Genomic DNA, 19339 nt, shown 5'->3' with positions numbered 1-19339 from the left:
CAGGAGGAAAGGACACAGAGTCCAGGAGCAGCTGGGTACGACTGGGTACGGTGGGTAAAGAGAGGGATGGGTTTGGGACACAAGATTTAGAGGCAAACACAGAGTTGAGGCATTCAGCTTTTTCACGTGCGGAGTCAGCCGTGTGGCCATTTGAGGTGAGGGAGGGGATGGAGGTGGAACAAACACCAGAAACAGATTTGACCAGACGCCACCAGGATTTGGAAGAGGGAGACAGATAAGAGAGTTCGGTCCTGAGAACAGAGAGATGTTGTTTCCTGGCTCTCCTGAGGGTGGACACATACTTGTTTCGGGCTTTGTGAAAGGAAATTAGATTTCCTTCCATTGGATTTGCTTTCCAGGAGACGAAAGCAAGTTGTTTCTGGGCAATAGCCTCACCACAAGATTCCGTGTACCATGGACGGGAGGAAGGGTATGACAACTGAAGACGAGATGGGATAAATCTGTGCATGAGAGAGAGCAATTTGCTTTGGAAGAATTCCCAGGATGAGTTGATGTCAGAGGCAGTAGAGATGGGAGACCAGTCCAGATGATTGATGGCTGCTTGAAGACCGTGCCAGTTGGCCTGAGTGAAATGCCAGACTCGCCGACGCTGAGGAGGCTCTCTGAGAATGGTCAGAGAGATGTCCACTTTAACAAGCACATGATCAGAAGAGCCGATTGGAGCAGAAGAAGAGCAGCAGACATTTTCAGGGAGGTTAGTCATAACCAAGTCCAGAAGAGAAGATGCTCCGTTGACTGAGATCCGGGTTGGGAAATTGACAGATTGTGTCAGTCCCAGTGAGTCACAGCAGTCCTTTGCTGAGGAGCCATGGCTGGTGAGAGAGGTACCCACCCCCAGCCAACTGGCATGGTGACAGATGAAATCACCACATATGAGGAAGAGAGAGTTGGGATGGGTAGATAGAAGTTGGTCCATATTATCAGACAGCGAGATGTAGATGGAGTCATCACTGTTTGGTGGACGGTACAACACACATATGAACAAAAGGTGGGAGCGAAGGGGAAGTCGTAGCCAAAGGTATTCCTGGGGGTGAGGTGGAGAGAGGGCAGTGCAGGGCGAGTGAGGAAGAGAGTTTTTTATAAAGATAGCAACCCCACCTCCAGGACGAGGCTCAGGTCTATCATACCGGAGGAGGGAGTAACCTGGGAAAGATACCAAGGAATCAGAGACATCATGAAGGAGGAAAGTTTCTGTTAAGCAGATCACGTCTGGTTTGTCAGAAGCAACCTGTATGGAGAGATCAGTTAAGTTTGAGCGAAGGCCCCGGATGTTTGAGGTCCATACTGTTAAGGAAGAGGAAGGGGGAGCATCGGATACAGAACGGGGGGGGGGGGGGGGGGGAGAGCGGTAGGGTAAGATGTGGAAGAGGAGGAAGAGGTAGGGAGAGCTGTTGAAGGTGTGTCAGAGATTACAGAATAGCTTGGAGAAAGGGAAGAATGGGGCGGACAAAAGGTTTGATGGTGATTGGGTGAGGTGCAGTGAGGTGTTATTTGAGGAGGGGGAAGAGTGAGGCAGAAGGTTGAGGGAGATGAAGGTGAAAGTTGGAAGGGGGAAGAAGCGGGGAGGATGCTTTGAGGAGGAGGGGTGAGAGGGGAGTCTAGGAGGGGAGGAGTGAGGGAGAGTCTCGGAGGGGAGGTGTGTGGGGGGAGTTTAGGAGGGAAGGGGCAGGGGGGGAGATTTGAACGGGATGGGTGATGGGGAAGATTTGGGGGGGAGGGGCAAGGGGGAAGATTTGAAAGAGATGGGTGATGGGGAAGATTTGGTGGGGAAGGGGTGATGGGGAAGTTTTGGAGGGAAGGGGTGATGGGGAAGATTTGGAGGGGAGGGGTGAGATTTGATTTTGAAGAGTGTACGATTAATGGGAAACGAACATTTATTGCAAAATGAGTTTCTTGAGACATTCGAGTCAAAAATACATTTGAGGACGCTGAAGGATGGGTGGAGTTCTGGAGAGTTGAGGGAATGAATGAAAGATGCACTGTAAGAGATGGATTTTTTTTTTGGAATGAATAGATTTGGTGAGCAAGTCGAAAGCATTCTTTTATAGAAGAAGAAGAAAAAGGTGTTTTCGAATATGACAAAATAAAGTTCTTCAGGGGACAGATGAAACATTTTTTAACAACGTGATCATGTGATCACGAACAACGTGGTCGAAGAACGAACGAACAAATAAGAACGAATAAACGAATAAGAACAGAAGGAAATATATATATATATATATATTTTTGATTGTAAAACAAGGAAGTATGGGGTGAAAAGACCGTGAAAAACAGAGACCGAAAGTAATTGCAGCGCGATCGAAGAACCGCTGAGACAAAAATAAACGGGGCCAACGGGGCCTGGGTGTGGCGGTGCACCTTCGTAAACGCACCCGTAAACGGTAAATGCACCCGTAAACGGGGCCAACGGGGCCTGGGTGTGGCGGTGCACCTTTACGCGCTGGTACGCGAGCCACGTCCTGGTCCAATCGCGGACGACCTTCCGGAGGCCATGCCAGACGAACTTGTCGGCGACCAGCCTCTGCGAGGCCTTCGTGCCCGGGTGGGACAGGCCGTGGATGGCGTCAAAAACCCGGCGCTGCCAGCCCGCGGGCACGATGGGGCGAGGCCACCCGAGGGAGACGTCGCACAAGAGGGCCGTGCCCGCGCCGTCGAACGGCACCTTGGTGACGCGGAGGCCCGTGACGGCGGTCCGCAAGGCCTGGACGTCGTGGTCGGTGGTCTGGTCCGCCGCCATCCGGGCATAGTCGATGCTGAGGTGGACCGCGTGGGCGACGGACCGGGAAAGGCAATCCGCCACCGGGTTGTCCTTCCCCGCGACGTGCCGGATGTCCGTCGTGTACTCGGACACGGCCGAGAGGTGACGCTGCTGCCAGGCCGACCACGGCTCGGCGACCTTGGCCATCGCGAAGACCAGGGGCTTGTGGTCGACGAAGGCCGTGAACGAACGGCCCTCGAGCAGATGGCGAAAGTGCCTGACCGCCAGGTGAAGCCCGAGCAACTCGCGGTCGAAGGTACTGTACCGGCGTTCGTGCGGGCGAAGCTGCCGGCTGAAAAACGCCAGGGGTTGCCAAGCTCCACGCACCCATTGCTCGTGCACCGCGCCCACCACGTAGTCCGACGCGTCGGTGGTGAGGGCGATCGGTGCATCGGGCGCGCGAGCATGGTGGCGTTAACCAGGGCGAGCTTCGCGCCCGCGAACGCCACGTCCATCTGCTCGGTCCAAACGACGTCACCTTTGCCCGGCTTCTCCCGGAGGGCCTCGTGCAGTGGGCGCAGGAGCTGGGCGATGCGGGGAAGGAAATGGTGGTAAAAGTTCACCATGCCCAGGAACTCCTGGAGTCCCCTGATCGTGCGGGGGCACGGAAACCCCTTGACCGCCTCCACCGTTGCTGGTAAGGGGATGGCCCCGTGCCTGGTGACGCGGTGCCCCAAAAAGTCGATCTCGGCGACGCCGAACCGGCACTTGGCGGGGTTCACGATCAGGCCATGCTGGACCTGGCGTTCGAAGAGCGTGCGGAGATGGCGGAGGTGCTCTTCACGGGACGCGCTTGCGACGAGGATGTCGTCCAGGTAGACAGACGAAATCCAGGTCGCGCAAGACGCTGTCCATCAGACGTTGGAACGCCTGAGCCGCATTCTTCAAACCGAAGGGCATCCGAAGGAACTCGAAAAGGCCGAATGGCGTAATGACGGCCGTCTTCGGGATGTCCTCCGCCGGACAGGGACCTGGTGGTAGCCGCGTATGAGGTCCACCTTAGAAAAGCAGGACATTTTCGCCAACCGGGCGGAAAAGTCCTGGATGTGAGGGACCGGGTAACGGTCGGGGGTGGTGGCATCGTTGAGGCGGCGGTAGTCTCCGCACGGCCGTCATCCCCCGCCAGGCTTCGGCACGATGTGTAGCGGCGACGCCCAAGCACTCTTGGAGCGCCGCACGATGCCCAGCCGCTCCAACGTAGCGAACTCCACTCTCGCCACCGCGAGCTTCGTCGGTTCGAGGCGGCGGGCCCGGGCGTAGACCGGTGGCCCGACGGTGGGTATGTGATGTTCCACCCCGTGCTTGACGGCCACCGCCGAGAAGGTGGGCCGTGTGAGGGCCGGGAAGCTGGCGAGGAGGCGGGTGAACTCGTCCGCTGCCGGGAGCGTACAAACCAACCTCGCCGGGATCGGACCGCTCAGTAAGCCGCTTGGCGAGCCGCTCGGTGAGCCACTCAGGGAGCTGCCCAACGAACTGCCCAGCGTGCAAGCAAGCGAGCTGAATGTTTCCGCCTGGACGAGGCGCCTGTTCTTTACATCCACCAACAGCCCATTTGCACACAGGAAATCCGCACCGAGCAATGCCATGGGCACGCTGGCGGTTACGAACGTCCATTGAAAGCGTTGCCCTCCGAACCGCAGGGAGAGGCAGCGCTTCCCGAATGTGCGTATGGGCGTACCGTTGGGTGCAAGCAGCGCGGGGCCCCGGCCCGCGGCTCGCTTGTCGGATGTGGAGGCGGGGATAACGCTCACCTGTGCGCCCGTGTCGCAAAGGAAGCGATGCCCGGACAAGGTGTCCGTGACAAACAGGAGGCTGCCGGAATGGCCGACGCTCAGGGCCGCTACCGAGCGCCGGCTTTGTAGTTTCCCGACTTGCCGAACGAGCACGGCGGGCAACAATTCCTCGCATTGTGACCAAACCTGGCGTGGAAATGGCACCAGGTTTGCGGCGAAGGTGGAGGCCGCGGTTTTCGCGGTGGTGGTGGGGCGGTGCGTGGCGGCGGCCACGCGGTGTGCATCAGCCTCGAGATACACGAGGTGTGGTGCATCAGCATCAGCGTCAGCCCCGGGATCCGCGACGGCCGCACCGAAGCTCGCCCGCGTGTCACACACCGCGAAAGACTTGTCGGCCTCGACGGCCAGCGCACGGGGTTCCTTTATCTTGGAACCGGCCAACGCGAGGCGTACCTGGGCCGGTAGCTGGCGTAAAAAGAGCGCCCGGAATAAAAAATCCGGTGCTTTGTCCCCCAGTAGCGACAGCATGTGGTCCATTCGGACCGATGGTCGCGTGTCGCCGAGGTCGGGAAGGTCCAGGAGACGGTCGGCCCGTTCGTCCTCTGTGAGGCCGAACGTGACGATGAGGCGACGCTTGAGCGCCTCGTACCTGTGGTCGGCCGGTGGGTTCCGCAGGACGGACACGGCTCGGGCGGCTGTGCCGGGCCCGAGGGTGGCGATGACGTGGAAATAGCGCGTCTCGTCCGCCGTTATGCCACGAAGCTGAAACTGGGCTTCGGCCTGCATAAACCATATCTCCGCCTGAGCTTCCCAAAACTCAGGGAGTTTCACTGCTACCGCGTTGCTGCTCGTCATGGCGCGTTCTGTAGGTCAGCGTCGGCTGAACTAGTCGAGGTCACCAATGTAGTGCAGTGCTATGCGCATGACTTGTCTTGCCAATAAAGGAAGCAACAACGTATGTAACCACAAGCGTCTTTATTCCGAGGATCAAACTATAGCACTGCCGTGCTCGGGGCTGTGAGCCCCGTGTATATCCCGAGGCCACGCCTACCCCTCGGGCGTGGCCGACACCCTCCTGGTGCGCGGAATGATGTCATCGCGCCAGCGAGCCATCGTGTCCGCCACAATATCACCTTTATCTATCGATATTGTTGAAATGAAGATCAAATAGCTGTATGTTGAAATATGTTGAAAAAGTCAAAACTTTACATGGGGTGCACTTACTTTTTTACGTGACTGTATGTATGTATGTATGTATGTATGTATGTATGTGTGTGTGTGTGTGTGTATATATATATATATATATATATCGTCACAGACAACATACGTGAGTGGGGGTGGTCTGGTAGACAATTGCATGCCATGTCACTAAACCGATAAGTTTAGAGAAAAATATATTCCGTGAGAAAGAATTAAAATTCCAGATTCGACAGTGAGCAAGCACCAAGGATAATGTTGAAAAGGATTGGCACAACGGTGAAGGAATCAGACCTTACTGGGCACATGATGGATTCACCCAAATGATCATTCCAATGGTCAGAAACACGAAAAGGAAGGGAAGCCAGCACTTCATCCAGGCAGTGACACAGAACAGGATAAATTGTAAAACGTTGACGTCAGTCGATGCTTAAGTTAGTTTAAGCAAGTGAAGGTAATCTCTCCTCCATAATCCTGATGCTTGGGAATGCGACTTAGCACCCATTAGCAATGTTTGCACAAGTAAGAGCATCAACAGATGAATGGCATTTTCCAGTCACACAAACAAAATCCAAAGCCTTGCCTTTCCCAGTTTGAGTGACTTACTCTTAGTTCGTGAACGTGTCGAGTTAAAGGTGTAAACAAAGCAAACCGCACTTTTCGTCAACTCCTTACCATCCTGATTTGTGTGTCCCGTCATACTGGATTGGTGAAAATGGCGCCGATAGTTATTGGCGACCACAGGGGCAGTGCGTAGATCATCAGAGTCTGCACATCCATTGTGATGCAGTTTCATGAAGTTCAGATTTCCAAGCACGTCAATGATATATTTACCAAACACGACTCCGAAAGGGAAATGGCAAACTACCCTTACAACCATCAATTGGACATGGATTTCTACCTTCATGTCTCATCTGCAAGACAACGGTTCACTTGAAATACGAGGCCTACTCGGTTTGCAACTTGTCCGAAACCACAAAATATCATTGGCACTTTGAGCAAAGCAAGTGATGACAGACGGGATCCGGTCAGATATATAGTCGGTAAAATATGCCAAGGTTAGGCCTCTCAATTTCATGACGTCACCCAAAAGTACACCTCCATCACCTCAGTTCTTCGTGAAAACAATACAAGAGGTCAACTTGTTTATTCATGGTTGATAAAATAAAAACAACCGAACTCAGTGATGATGGTTAGAGCTTCCGCTTTGAATCTGCGAGGCCGGCAGTTTCAACCCCGCTCGAGTCGTATCAAAGAAAATGGCACGTGCTGCTTCCTTGCTTGAAGCTTAGCATTAAAAAAAACCTAGAGACAAACGACCATGGTGCAAGCTTTGATGGGCTCAAAGGTCTCCTCCTGTGTTGAGGTATCTTATATATATATATATATAATTAACTCTCTCTCAGAATTTTCCCCTCAAAATCATGAGAAGAATAACAATCCAGAGCCCAGAAACCTTGTTCTTTGCTGTATGTCATCAAGAGGCAGAAGTTTTGTGCGAGGCCACATATGGTTCGTGTGGGCAGGGGCAGGAGACAGCCAAAGGTTTGCCCAGGATGTGCTTGGCTGAAGCACACGACGGGGTCAGGACAGCTCGGGGAGCCCACGTATTCGCCCCATTTCAACCCCCGGATCCAAGGCAGAGGAGACTGAAACACAAACACAGCAGAAGAAAAAGAATCTCGTCCACCTGACTTATTTACTGAAGGGCATTTCATTTTATATTCCACAGCAACATTATGTAAAAGCTCTGTTGTACATAACAACAACAACAACAACAATAACAACATAGCATTAGCAAAATATTTATATTACATCATAAATAAACAGGAAATCTTTGTTGTTGATCCAAAACTTGCAAACAAATGGGCAATAAATGAATAATCCATTTAAAAAACATTTGTGAACCACAATAATAAATTGTGGTTCAGAACTATGCGACTTTCAATCTCGTGGTTCAGAAAAAAGTGGTTTTTCAATCTCGTGGTTTTCAATATGTACTGGTTCAGAACTGTATCCACAAAACGGATTACAAATGATCAACTGGTGTGTGAGTTTTTATTTATTATTATTATTTTTGTATACAAGATCGAGGCTCGTGTAAGAGCTAACATTAATCACAAAAGAACATAAACGGACACATAAAACATATCATAAAAGGAGCGGGATACAATATGGGGAGAGAGAGAGGGAAGCAACACAAGCACAACTACGGTAGAGAACAGGGACATTGGGAGATCTGTGGGAGGGAGAGGGCTTGGGGGAGGGGGCAGGGGAAGAGAGGGGGGAGGGGAGGGTGGGAGAGGTATAAAACAAAATGATCAAAATGATCTCAAATTGTTCAGAAGATTGTGCACAAATGACACTTTAATCACTGGGCGAGCGGATGATCTAATCTCTCAGATTTGCTAATGTTTGGTCTTTTAATCGAGGATCGAATCATTAATTATTTTTTGATTAGAGCAAAGTCGATATCGCGCCATCACACATCCAAGGGGTAGAATAAATCGTTACATCTTTCATGCGTCCCCCAATTTTATCATGTAAATATTGCTGCGTTTGTAGGGGGTAGGTAGTGATTACTTTAGACCAGGTAGATTTATATAGATTAGTGTGCTCCGATTGTCGTGAAAAAGAAGAACCACCATGTAATAAGTCGGGATCCGGTAGACCGTGTGTTCTGATTAAGGTGCATCTTCATCCCCATTACGAGGAGTGGGGCATGTTAATTAGCTTTGGGAATAAGGGTAAATTATCCCTTGTATGTTGTTAACTCTGTGATTTATCCCTACATCCCTATGGCACCGCATTAGACACGAGTTAGAATCGCGCATTTAATGGCACTCAATAATAAAACATACCGGAAGCCAGCACGTCGAGCCATACCGCTGACAACCCCGACTTGGGGGGCACCCATAGTATGGGCAGGCCGAGGCCACGCCCCGAGGAGCTGTGATTGGCCAGCGTACTGGATTGCCAGGAGGACTGGTAAGAAGCAACTCGCTGATTGGCGAAGCATGACCGATGACGTCAGAGCATGGGTGATAAAAGGACACACTAGCGGACATTTTGCTCTTCTCCTCTTCGCTTCGCTCTCTTCTCTGCTTTCTGCTCTTCACTTCTCTCCGCTCTCTGCGTCTGGTCTGGATTGCGGCAGTCAGCATTTGTCTCTCTCGATCTGGACAATAAAGCGAACGATCGTGCTTGGACCACGGGCTCAAGGAAGCGATCAGACCAGCCGTGTTCGGAGATACCACTGGTGGACGTGCAGAAGAAAAGGGCAGGGCCGCAGACCGAGGGCTGCAGCTTCCCACCGGGACGACGAAGACAGGCACAGCTGGAGGAGCGCGCTGCACATGGCCCGTTCAATTCACGCGGAAGGCCTGTTGCGCGCCAGCAGGCATGGCCTAGTGAACGAGGGCATACGGAGGCCGAGCAGCACGGGAGCGAGCGGTTCCCGCGAACGACCAGGCGGTTTCCGCCTACGCCCCGGACAATTTTGACGACCCCTGATGAGACCCCACCAGTGATCAGAGTTGAGTGCACCCACACACACATTATTTTCAGTTATCTTTCCCTGTGTCCATGTTTCAAGTCTGTTTGTGGGGACGTCCCAATTTAGGAAATTATTTGATCGTGCGTTTCTTTGTTACCGGCATTTCTTTTATTAAAACCTGTTTCTTTTTGTACATTTTAAATCCGTTTTCGTTTGAGTTATTTTCCGCAAGTTTGAGGACTACCGGTGGGATCCGTTCAGGTAAGCGCTCTTCAGCATCCTCCTCCCCCACTTTCCCCCTCCTCCCCCTCCCCTACCCTTCTCTCCCCCAACCACCAACTTGTATAGATGTCCAGCCAGGTAAGGACAAGGCCCAAAGGTTTGACTACCGAGTGGTCTTTCATCCGTTACTGTGCAGACACACTGTGCACCAGAGGCTGCATTCGAGTGTGGTACTTACTGCGGTTGTCAATCTACTAAATGTGACATATGCGACTCAACTTTGGAACTCGACTGCGTGACTCAACTGCGCGACTACACTGAGCGACTACACTGAGCGACTCAACAACTCAACTGCGCGACACAAGTGTGCAATTCAACTGTACGACCTAACTGCACGACTCAACTGCGTGACTCAATTGAGTGACTCAATTGAGCGACTCAACTGAGCGACTCCACTGAGCGACTCAACAACTCAACTGCGCGACACAAGTGTGCAATTCAACTGCACGACTCAACTTCACGATTCAACTGCGCGACTCAACGACTCAACTGTGCGACTCAACTATGCGACTCAACTGCGCAACTAAACTGCGCGATTTCACTTATGACTTGTGATCTTTCTACATTTTCAGTCTGCATCTTGAAATCCTATCAATACGCCAAGTTTCTCAAATGCTCACACTTATAAGAGTATTGCCAAGCTCACACTTGTAAGTGTATTGCCAAGCTCACACGTGTAAGTGTATTGCCCAGCTAACACTTGTAAGAGTGTCACCATTCTCACACTGTAAGAGTGTTGCCATTCTCACACTGTAAGAGAGTGTTAACATTCTCCCACTGTAAGAGTATTGCCAAGCTCACACTGCAATAGTATTGCCAAGCTCACACTGTAAGTGTTGCCAAGCTCACACTGTAAGAGTGTCACCATTCTCACACTGTAAGAGTGTCACCATTCTCACACTGTAAGAGTGTTGCCAAGCTCACACTGTAAGTGTCGCCAAGCTCACACTGTAAGAGTGTTGCCAAGCTCACACTGTAAGAGTGTTGCCAAGCTCACACTGTAAGACTGTAAGAGTGTTGCAAAGCTCACACTGTAAGAGTGTTGCAAAGCTCACACTGTAAGTGTTGCCAAGCTCACACTGTAAGAGTGTTGCCAAGCTCACACTGTAAGAGTGTTGCCAAGCTCACACTGTAAGTGTCGCCAAGCTCACACTGTAAGAGTGTTGCCAAGCTCACACTGTAAGAGTGTTGCCAAGCTCACACTGTAAGACTGTAAGAGTGTTGCAAAGCTCACACTGTAAGAGTGTTGCAAAGCTCACACTGTAAGAGTGTTGCAAAGCTCACACTAAGAGTGTTGCCAAGCTGCTCACACTGTAAGAGTGTTGCCAAGCTCACACTGGTAGAGCAGAGCATGATATGGTGAGTATACAATTCCTTTAAATGAATAGTCAAGACATAATGATCAATTCACACCTTGGAACAACGAATAACCAAGATGAGAAAATAAATAAATCAACGACTTCTTCACAGACCGACATTGACGAGTTGCGTAAAATAGTGGTGTGAGTGAGTGTGTGTGTGTGTGTGTGTGTGTGTGTGTGTGTGTGTGTGTGTGTGTGTGTGTGTGTGTGACCATGTAAGATAGCTTACAGAAAAAGGAAATCCAAATATTAACACTTCTTCACTAAAACACACGAGTGGTAAGCAAATTGTGAGGTTGTGAAAAGTTTAAGAGAAAACCCCCATGTTATCTGAAAAGGATGGCAATCTATTTCCATCACACCACTCGTTTTTGAAGTGACAAGACCATCATTGGTTTTACATCCTCACAAGTGAGGCGTTCCACAGAGGTTCCTTACAGGCCCGGTGACATCTCGGGGCACGTCGTGGCTCTCGCGAAAGGCAAATTGGACGAGCATTCCCATGGCGCTCGTGGTCTCCGTCTCCGAGGGAGATCGGACGGGACAGCGGCTCGGGTGGGACACCGTGAAAAGCTGTCTGGGAGTCTGACCGTACGTCCTGATCATGGTCTCCAGCGCCCTCTGTTGGACGGGATCCTCCACCGCAGATACGTCCATGCCAAAGTACGTCTGCACACGACGAAGCGGCAAAAGCATGAAATATCGGTCAATTGCTTCGGTATATAAAGGTGTGCAAATCATACTTTGTGTGAAACATGGCGTGCCAGTTTCCGGGAATCACAGGTGACCTTTAAATAGAAGGCCTGGCGACTTTGTTTTGAACATAGATGGAATTGATGTTACATTTCAGCGTAACCAGCTCATTTGAGTCGACACACTTTCTCCCACCTGCAAATCATGTCTTTATGATTGCTCTGTAGTGTGTGTTACAATTAGTGTTACATATCGTTAAAGGTACATAAAGGCAAAGGTTGTAACTTACTCACCAGACTCGGAGGTGTAGGCCTAATGGTTACAGAGTGTCCGCTCCGCATCTGGGAGGTCTGCGGTTCAAACCCGCCAAATCATACAAAAGACTTTAAAATGGTGCGTGCTGCTTCCTTGCTTAACGTTCAGCATTTAAAAGGATAGAGGTTGGCATCCATGGGGAGCAGGAAATTCCTCCTCGGGAAATGCTGCGCTCACTGCGGTAAGCCATTGTTGTGACGTCGCTGGTACCCAGAAAGCCCCGCAAATGGACGGCACTTTTCCCAAGCTCAGTGGCTGTTTTTCTCGTCGAGCGATCCTGAGTTACATCTCGTGTATTCGACTGTATGGCCATGTGGGAAACGTGTGTGTGTGTGTGTGTGTGTGTGTGTGTGTGTGTGTGTGTGTGTGTGTGTGTGTGTGTGTGTGTGTGTGTGAAACATACGTGTATTCTATAAGATGTTGTGTTTGTGTGCTTCCCCTTCTCTCCCCATCTTGTCTTCCGCTCCCTCTTTTTGGGTATTTTGTTTGTCTGGTTGATTTGTTTGTGAAGTAAATGTTAGCTCTTTCACGAGCCTCGATTCAGTATACAAAAAAAAAGAGTATTGGCATGCCACGTATGTCTGTGTGTGTGTGTTTGTGTGAAATGTGTGTGTGTGTGTCTGTGTGTGTCAACTCCACTACGAGCCTTAGATTAGATTCTGCAAATTAAAAAACTGATCATACTTCAAAATTATGTTGTGGAGCTCGAGGCAGATCGAAGGTGCTCACAAAACACGATATAATTTAGATTCTGGGTTGTTATTGTAAAAATAGGAATTATCGCGAGTTACAACCAGGGCAAGAATTATTTTCATACCGCTGGATGGAACACGTTGATGGCCTGAACGGCGGCCCGACCCTTCTGCTTGTGTCCAAATACAAGGTCAATCCAGTGGCAGAGCGTGAGCGACATGTGATCAGACTCGAGGGCCTGCCGGTGTATCAGCACAAACAGGCGTGGGTCACTTCGCGCCCAAGGAGGAAGTGACACATGGTGTACCGGGCTTCCATTCTGCCGAGTGCCGAAGTCGAATCCTGCCACAAAGACGGGGAAGGAATTGGAAAATAAGAAAACGAGGAACGTTTTTAACTATGGCTCGTCTCTCTTGCGCAAACAACCGGCATGACCCAAACCAGCATTTTGGATCAAATTATATTATTCTGTTTACATAAAACAACCTCTCTGCTTCTCCAGAAAAACCTATTTATCATTTTGATGATAATTCTACAAGATATCGAACATTTTCTCATCCATCACAAGAGTCCAGGAGAAGATCAGAATCTAATAGAGTACAGTACATGGAACACGACCTCTCCAAGCAAATTTCACATCCACGCCATGTTTCTCTGAACGGACCTGCAAGTCAAAACCACCGATAAAACTCAAGATGGAGACAAAGCACTTGATCATCGTTCCATGTCCTGCTGCAGTTCCCTGGATACACAGCCTAATGCACCGTGCTATGTACAAATGCTTTGTATTGTTTTCCCTTGTGGCCTAGAGACTCCATCTCCTACATCCTCCTTTTCAGTTTTTTTAAAATCTCACAAATGGATTTTATTAGCATTTGGGAGTGTGGTAAAAAAATCCCAAATGTCAAAGCCACCAAGAAAACTGGCCTCCAAAGCCAGATGGAGACCAAGCATTTCTTCATCATTCGAAACTCCTACTGCATCATTCCAGGTACCTTGGGAATTTGCAGCCAACAAAGCATTTTCATCCAGCACAATATTGTTCTCTCACTAGCAACTCCAAGCCACACCTTCACTTCTGGATGACATCAAATTCAAAGCTCTGTAGTCTAATGCAGGGGTTCCCAACCTTTTTTTGTGTTATGGCCCCTTGGCTCCCAGAGCACATCCCCAGCACCCCCCTCCCTTTTGCGAGGGTCGAGTGGCGGGGCGCGCGTAAGCAGGCCAGGGGGATCTGGGGGAATGTCCCCCAGAAATTTTTTGATTTCTAGATGCTCTGTGGTGCATTCTGAGAGGTGTTTTTTCCTTTAATTGGCTATTTTGTTTGAATGAGAATTGGTAAATTATTACACAGAAAATGAGGAATTCCAAGTAGCCAACATGAACATTTAGTTCCATAGTTTTTTTTCTGTTCCTTACTGGCTCCAAACTACATCGTTTTTGGAAGAAGCAAACAAAGCAACGTCGCTCGAATGTAACATCGGTCGATTCATCAAGTTGAAAAGAAAACAAGTCGAAAGGCGCCACCTTAATCTCATTGATGATCTGTCGTTTCACATCTTCCGACATGTCACGGATACGACGCTGCACTGTTTTATTCGATAAAGACACCTGTTCAACTTTGCGAGCCTCTGCCTTGCCAAGAACCCGTTCAACAATGAGGAGGGTACAAGGCTTGATGAGTGTCTCCCCAATCGAGTGGGGTTTTTTCTTCTTTGCAATTTCAAGAGAAACTTCATAAGAAGCCTGGACAGTTGCTACATTTTGTTGTTGAAAAGCTCCTCCCTCATCCAACTTCTGTCGCTTTAAATTTCTTTCATGCCGCTTGAAAAATTCGGGATCCTGCTTTGCATGTTGTGCGTGATTTGTCTTGAGGTGCAACTTCAACTTGGATGGCCTCATGGCTTCAGTACTCAAAACCTTGTGACACAGCACACATTGTGGTTTCTCTTGGCCAGACACGGTAATGGACGTGAATCCAAGCTTTATGTATTCGTCAAGATACTTTCTTTTTTTACTCCCAGAAGCCATAACGTCAAATCTGCAATAGGGAAAAAACAAAGCAATATCAAAGTCAAAACAATTTTAAAAAACAAAAAAAACCAATATTTAATTTTTAGCATGGTTCAAATTACCCCATGGCCCCCTGAGAAATACACCATGGCCCCCCAGGGGGCCATGGCCCCCAGGTTTGGAAACACTGGTCTAGTGGGTAGAAGGGGGGTCTGCACACCCCCCTGAAATCAACTTCTAATCAATGTCTCTATGTCATAAAAAATGCGTAGAACACGATTAGTTATGTTAAAAAATTCAAAAAGTGTCCCACGTATCATTTTAATGCAAATTTATGCAAATTCGTGTCACCATTACAGAAAAATACAATTTTCACTACATCTCAACCAATACTGCAGATAACTGCACAAATAAGATATCTAGACCCATTTCGGGGGTCAAATATCATGATTCAACAATTCTTGAAGTGACCAGATGTCTCCATGACGTCATAATATGCAAATTAGGGCCACCATTTGAGAAAAATCAATTTTTTGGCATATCTTGGCCAATATTCCACATAACGCACAAATAAAGTGCCTAAACCCATGTTTTGAGGGTCACGGAACTGGAAAAAAAAACAAACAAAAAAAACAACAAAACAAACAAGCAAAAAATACTGTTAGGTGTTTCATAAAATTTTGATAGGATTAGGTTGCATAAGTTGCATCAGATGACTTATTTAATATTTAATAGGTCCTATTTAATAGGTAGGTCAGCGATTCACGATTTGGGGGTGATTTTTAGAAACTTATTTGACCGAGTAAATTTCGGCATACAAATCTGTACTTAAAACTTATACGTACCTTTTCTTTTAAATTCCAGGTAAGCAATGATGAAAGACTAATGCACACTGTATTGTCATCATGCCCAAAATAAAACGTGAGCAAAAATATTCTGCAGTCTCCGAGCACTCTCTGCCTACATGCATCCTTCATGTGCCATCCATATCTGATCATGGTAGTTTTACACCCCTCAGTAAAGTTAAAGGAACTGCAAGTGAAAAATTACAGCAGCTTCATAAGATCCGGGACCGACGTCTCCGCCAAACACATGAGTCCCCATATCGCATGCAATGAGTGTGCGATCAGATACCTGCAACCCTTCCTGATGATCTGGAAAGTGTTAGGTATCACCGTCGGTGTTATCAGCGCTTTACTGCTAACCTCAATCTGCTGGGAGATGATACACAACCAGAAGCATCAACTTCGCAGAGGAATCACTCCCCTCGTAGATTGTCTTTCGGTGGACCCATCTTCCCACCAGAGTGCATTTTCTGTGACAAAGTAGAGATTAAAGGTGGAAACCGCAAAACCGAGCGACCTGAAGTCTTCTCATCTTGGAAGAACAAAGAAAAATGCATGGGAGCAAATTGAATCATGGGCCGAGAAAATGTGTCTGGTTAAACTTCATCGACGAGTGAAAGGCAAAGATCACTGCTCCATGTTCTTTACAACCTTCCCCCGACGTGGAGTGAGATATGTCTACAAGTGCTCGATCAGATGGTGGCCAAGAAACACTTCTTGTTCTCAACAGACAGTTACCATCCGGAATCCATCAAAGCCCAGGAGAAGTTGAGGTGCAGCAGCTCAGAAAAGATCATTATAGCTGGACCAGCAACCAGGAAGCCATACAATTTCAAGACATTCCTTGCAAATGATGACAACAAAAAGCAGCTCTGCCAGGTTCTGCTGCGAGCATGGAGTAGTCAACAAGCCGTTTCGAGGCTGGAGAGAACTGATATGGCAGTGCTGATCGTGGAGGGGAGAGCCCATCAACTCATCTCATCAAATGGCAAGGTGAGTTAAAAGCTTATACTATTTCAAGAAACCTAAAAATAAAAGCATGAACCTATGTATGTACTTCATTCATTACCTCAGCTAAAACAATCGAGTTAACCCATCTTATTGATAATTATCTGTAATCTCACATCCTTATGTGTGAGGTATCCTGCTTTCTTTCATATCAAACTGCTTTTCACCAAATTCAATGCATTTTTATGTTTCAGGTTGAAGTGCGTGAGCTCCCCACTATCTACAGCAATCAGGAAGAGACAGATACCAGGGTGGTACTGCACCTTCATCACGCCGCCGCCCTCGGCTACAAGAATGCTGTGGTCAGAACCCCTGACACGGATATCTTTGTGATTTTATTCTACCACGCCCACACCATCAAGCTCACTATATACCTGGATACAGGATCGGGAAAGCATCGACAGCTACTCAACCTCTCTGAGCTTGCAGAATCCTACGGAGAAGATTACTGTGCCATTCTTTTTGGGTTTTACGTGTTCACTGGAGAGGACTGCACCAGTTCCTTCAAAGGCAAGGGGAAGGTGGGTCCCCTGAAAAAGCTGGAGAAGACCCCCAGGTTTCAGAAGGCCTTCAGGCAACTCGGTGATGACTGGAACATCAAGCCTCAGGTGCTGCAGCAGTTGGAGCAGTTCACTTGCCTGATGTATGGACAGAGTCGCGAGTCTTCTGTGGACGTCATCCGTACGAATCTGCTGCGGAAGATGGTGGAGGAGGACAAGAAACTTACATCAAAATCTAAGGTGGACCTGGCTCGCCTTCCTCCCTGCCATTCTGCACTGAAGCCACACGTCCAACGTGTTGCACTGTACATGCGAGCTCATGAACCCTTCATATATGAATGAATTAATGAATGATCGTTTTAAGGCCATTTTTCCCCGCTAGAGCAGGGGTTAGCCTTGCGGGGCCCATGACAATCATGGTTCCCTGTTTGAGGCAATGTTTTTATGGCCGGATGCCCTTCCTGACGCCAACCCTTAGTCGCCTCTTACGATGTGCAGGGATACGGTGTACCTATTCTACATCGGGGTACACACCGGATCATTCATCCCAGCAAGCTGGTACTCAATTTGCCGACCTCGGAAGGATGACAGGCTGAGTCAACCCCCCTGGTGTTAATTCAGCGATCGGCCGGGATTCAAACTCAGGATCCTAGGATCCCAAGCCAGCACCCTAACCGCTAAGCCAACACCAGGCTAACGTTCACCTTCATAGAAAAGCCAAAACCCTACAGTGAAGGACAGGGATGGACGCTGACTGATGGACTGTTGGAACCGGTGTGGTCCTGTCCTACCAGCTTCTCTGGTTGATCTACTGGACTGTGGAGATCATGAAGAGGTGGACAGCGAGGATGAGGAAGAAGAAGAGGACGAGTTTGACTGATGATTTCATTGAAAGCGAGGGTGATGAACGATGGATGTGGTAAAAGTCATTTGGTCACAAATATAGCACCAATATGGTAAAATTGCCATCGAAAGTCCCTCTTAATGTGTAACGTTCACCTAGCTATCGTGACAAATCAAATTCTTGGTATTACAGGCACTTAAGAATTTGCAGGTTAACATGTTACCATGTATACATTTACTTTATCTTTGAGTGCTTTTTGTAATTATCCTTGACCCTCAAAATGGGTCTAGATATCTTATTTGTGCAGTTATAGTGAAAAAATTTTTTTTCTGTAATGGCGACACTAATTTGCATAAATTTGCATTAAAATGATACGTGGGACACTTTTTGAATTTTTTAACATAGCTAATCGTTTTCTATGCATTTTGTCTGATATAGAGACATTGATTAGAAGTTGATTTCAGGGGGGTGCACAGACCCCCCCCTTCTACCCACGAGACTACTGTGGGAATAAATGATGTCACCAATTGAGAGGTCAACACATGGCATAATGCTTGCTCACCTTGTACAGTTGGCTTGATACCATTTTATAATTTAATTTGTAACCTTTGCCCTTTTAACCTGATACTGTTGCCCAGTCGTAGCCTATGAGGACAACCATAATCATGCAGTAACCACATCAACCTTGACATTGATCTTCACCTGCACACCTTTGTGGTGTTACATCCATACATCGATGGAGGGCTTCAATATTGCAGCTCTCTGCCATTTCATCTCCTGTCCAAAGTCTACACACGATGTATTTTATTACCTACGCCACCAAAGGTGGGCAAATGTTATGGTTTCAGCCCTGTCTGTTTGTTTGTCTGTGAACAAGATATCTCAAAAAGTTGTGGATGGATTCGAAGGAAATTTGGTGGAGAAATTGGGAATGTGACGAGGAAGAATTGATTACAATTTGGTGAAGATCCGGATCCAATAATTTTAAGTGATTCTTCACCAATGAGTGATAGGGCCAAAAACTATATATTCAACGATATCTCAAAAAGTTGTGAACGGATTATGACAAAACTTGGTGGATGAATTGGTTTGGCGACAAGAACAAGCGATTAGATTTTGGTTCAGGTCCAAATCCAGATCCGACCTATCAGTGGATACAAAACAAACTGTTCAGCCTGGTGGAGGAGCTCTCGCTCTAGTTCTAGTTCTAGTTCTGGTATTCAGTGCCGTTTTAGTTTAAACTATTTTTAAAGAATCGCCCTCTCGAGTGTACCCTCCCTCCATGAAAAGGGATTATTAAAAAAACGAAATTTAACACCACATGGTCAGGGCCAAGATGAAGAGGGGCCTCCTGGATGAAAAAGAAAAGAAAGAAGCTGAGAATATGGACTGAAGTAATTAAATGAGATCTAGACGATCGATTTGTGACTTGAATTGTTGCATGTCGATAGAAGTTGGGAACACGCTGCTGAGGAAGCTGTTCCAAATAGAGGGAGTGCAGGGGATTAAGGAGGAGGAACGCCATTTGGTACAGAAAGAAGGGACGGTAATGCAGAGAGGGTGATGAGTAGAAGTGAGAT

General features: G+C 48.2%; 1 protein-coding gene across 1 annotated transcript in view; it reads right to left on the bottom strand.

The window, feature by feature from the left end:
- LYST (lysosomal trafficking regulator) overlaps positions 1–19339 on the bottom strand; it is a 457799-nt gene that overhangs the window by 45262 nt on the left and 393198 nt on the right. The window contains exons 47-49 of the mRNA XM_078785068.1: positions 12674–12891; positions 11287–11517; positions 7166–7358 (exon numbers count right to left, since the gene is read on the bottom strand). Of these exons, the coding sequence (XP_078641194.1) occupies positions 7166–7358; positions 11287–11517; positions 12674–12891 (642 nt within the window). The remainder of the gene's footprint in view (positions 1–7165; positions 7359–11286; positions 11518–12673; positions 12892–19339) is intronic.

This window comes from Myxine glutinosa, chromosome 9 (assembly GCF_964187855.1).
Source record: "Myxine glutinosa chromosome 9, kmMyxGlut1.1, whole genome shotgun sequence".
NCBI lineage: Eukaryota > Metazoa > Chordata > Myxini > Myxiniformes > Myxinidae > Myxine > Myxine glutinosa.
Note: the sequence above shows the minus strand (reverse complement) of the source record. Positions and strands in the feature narration are given on the sequence as shown.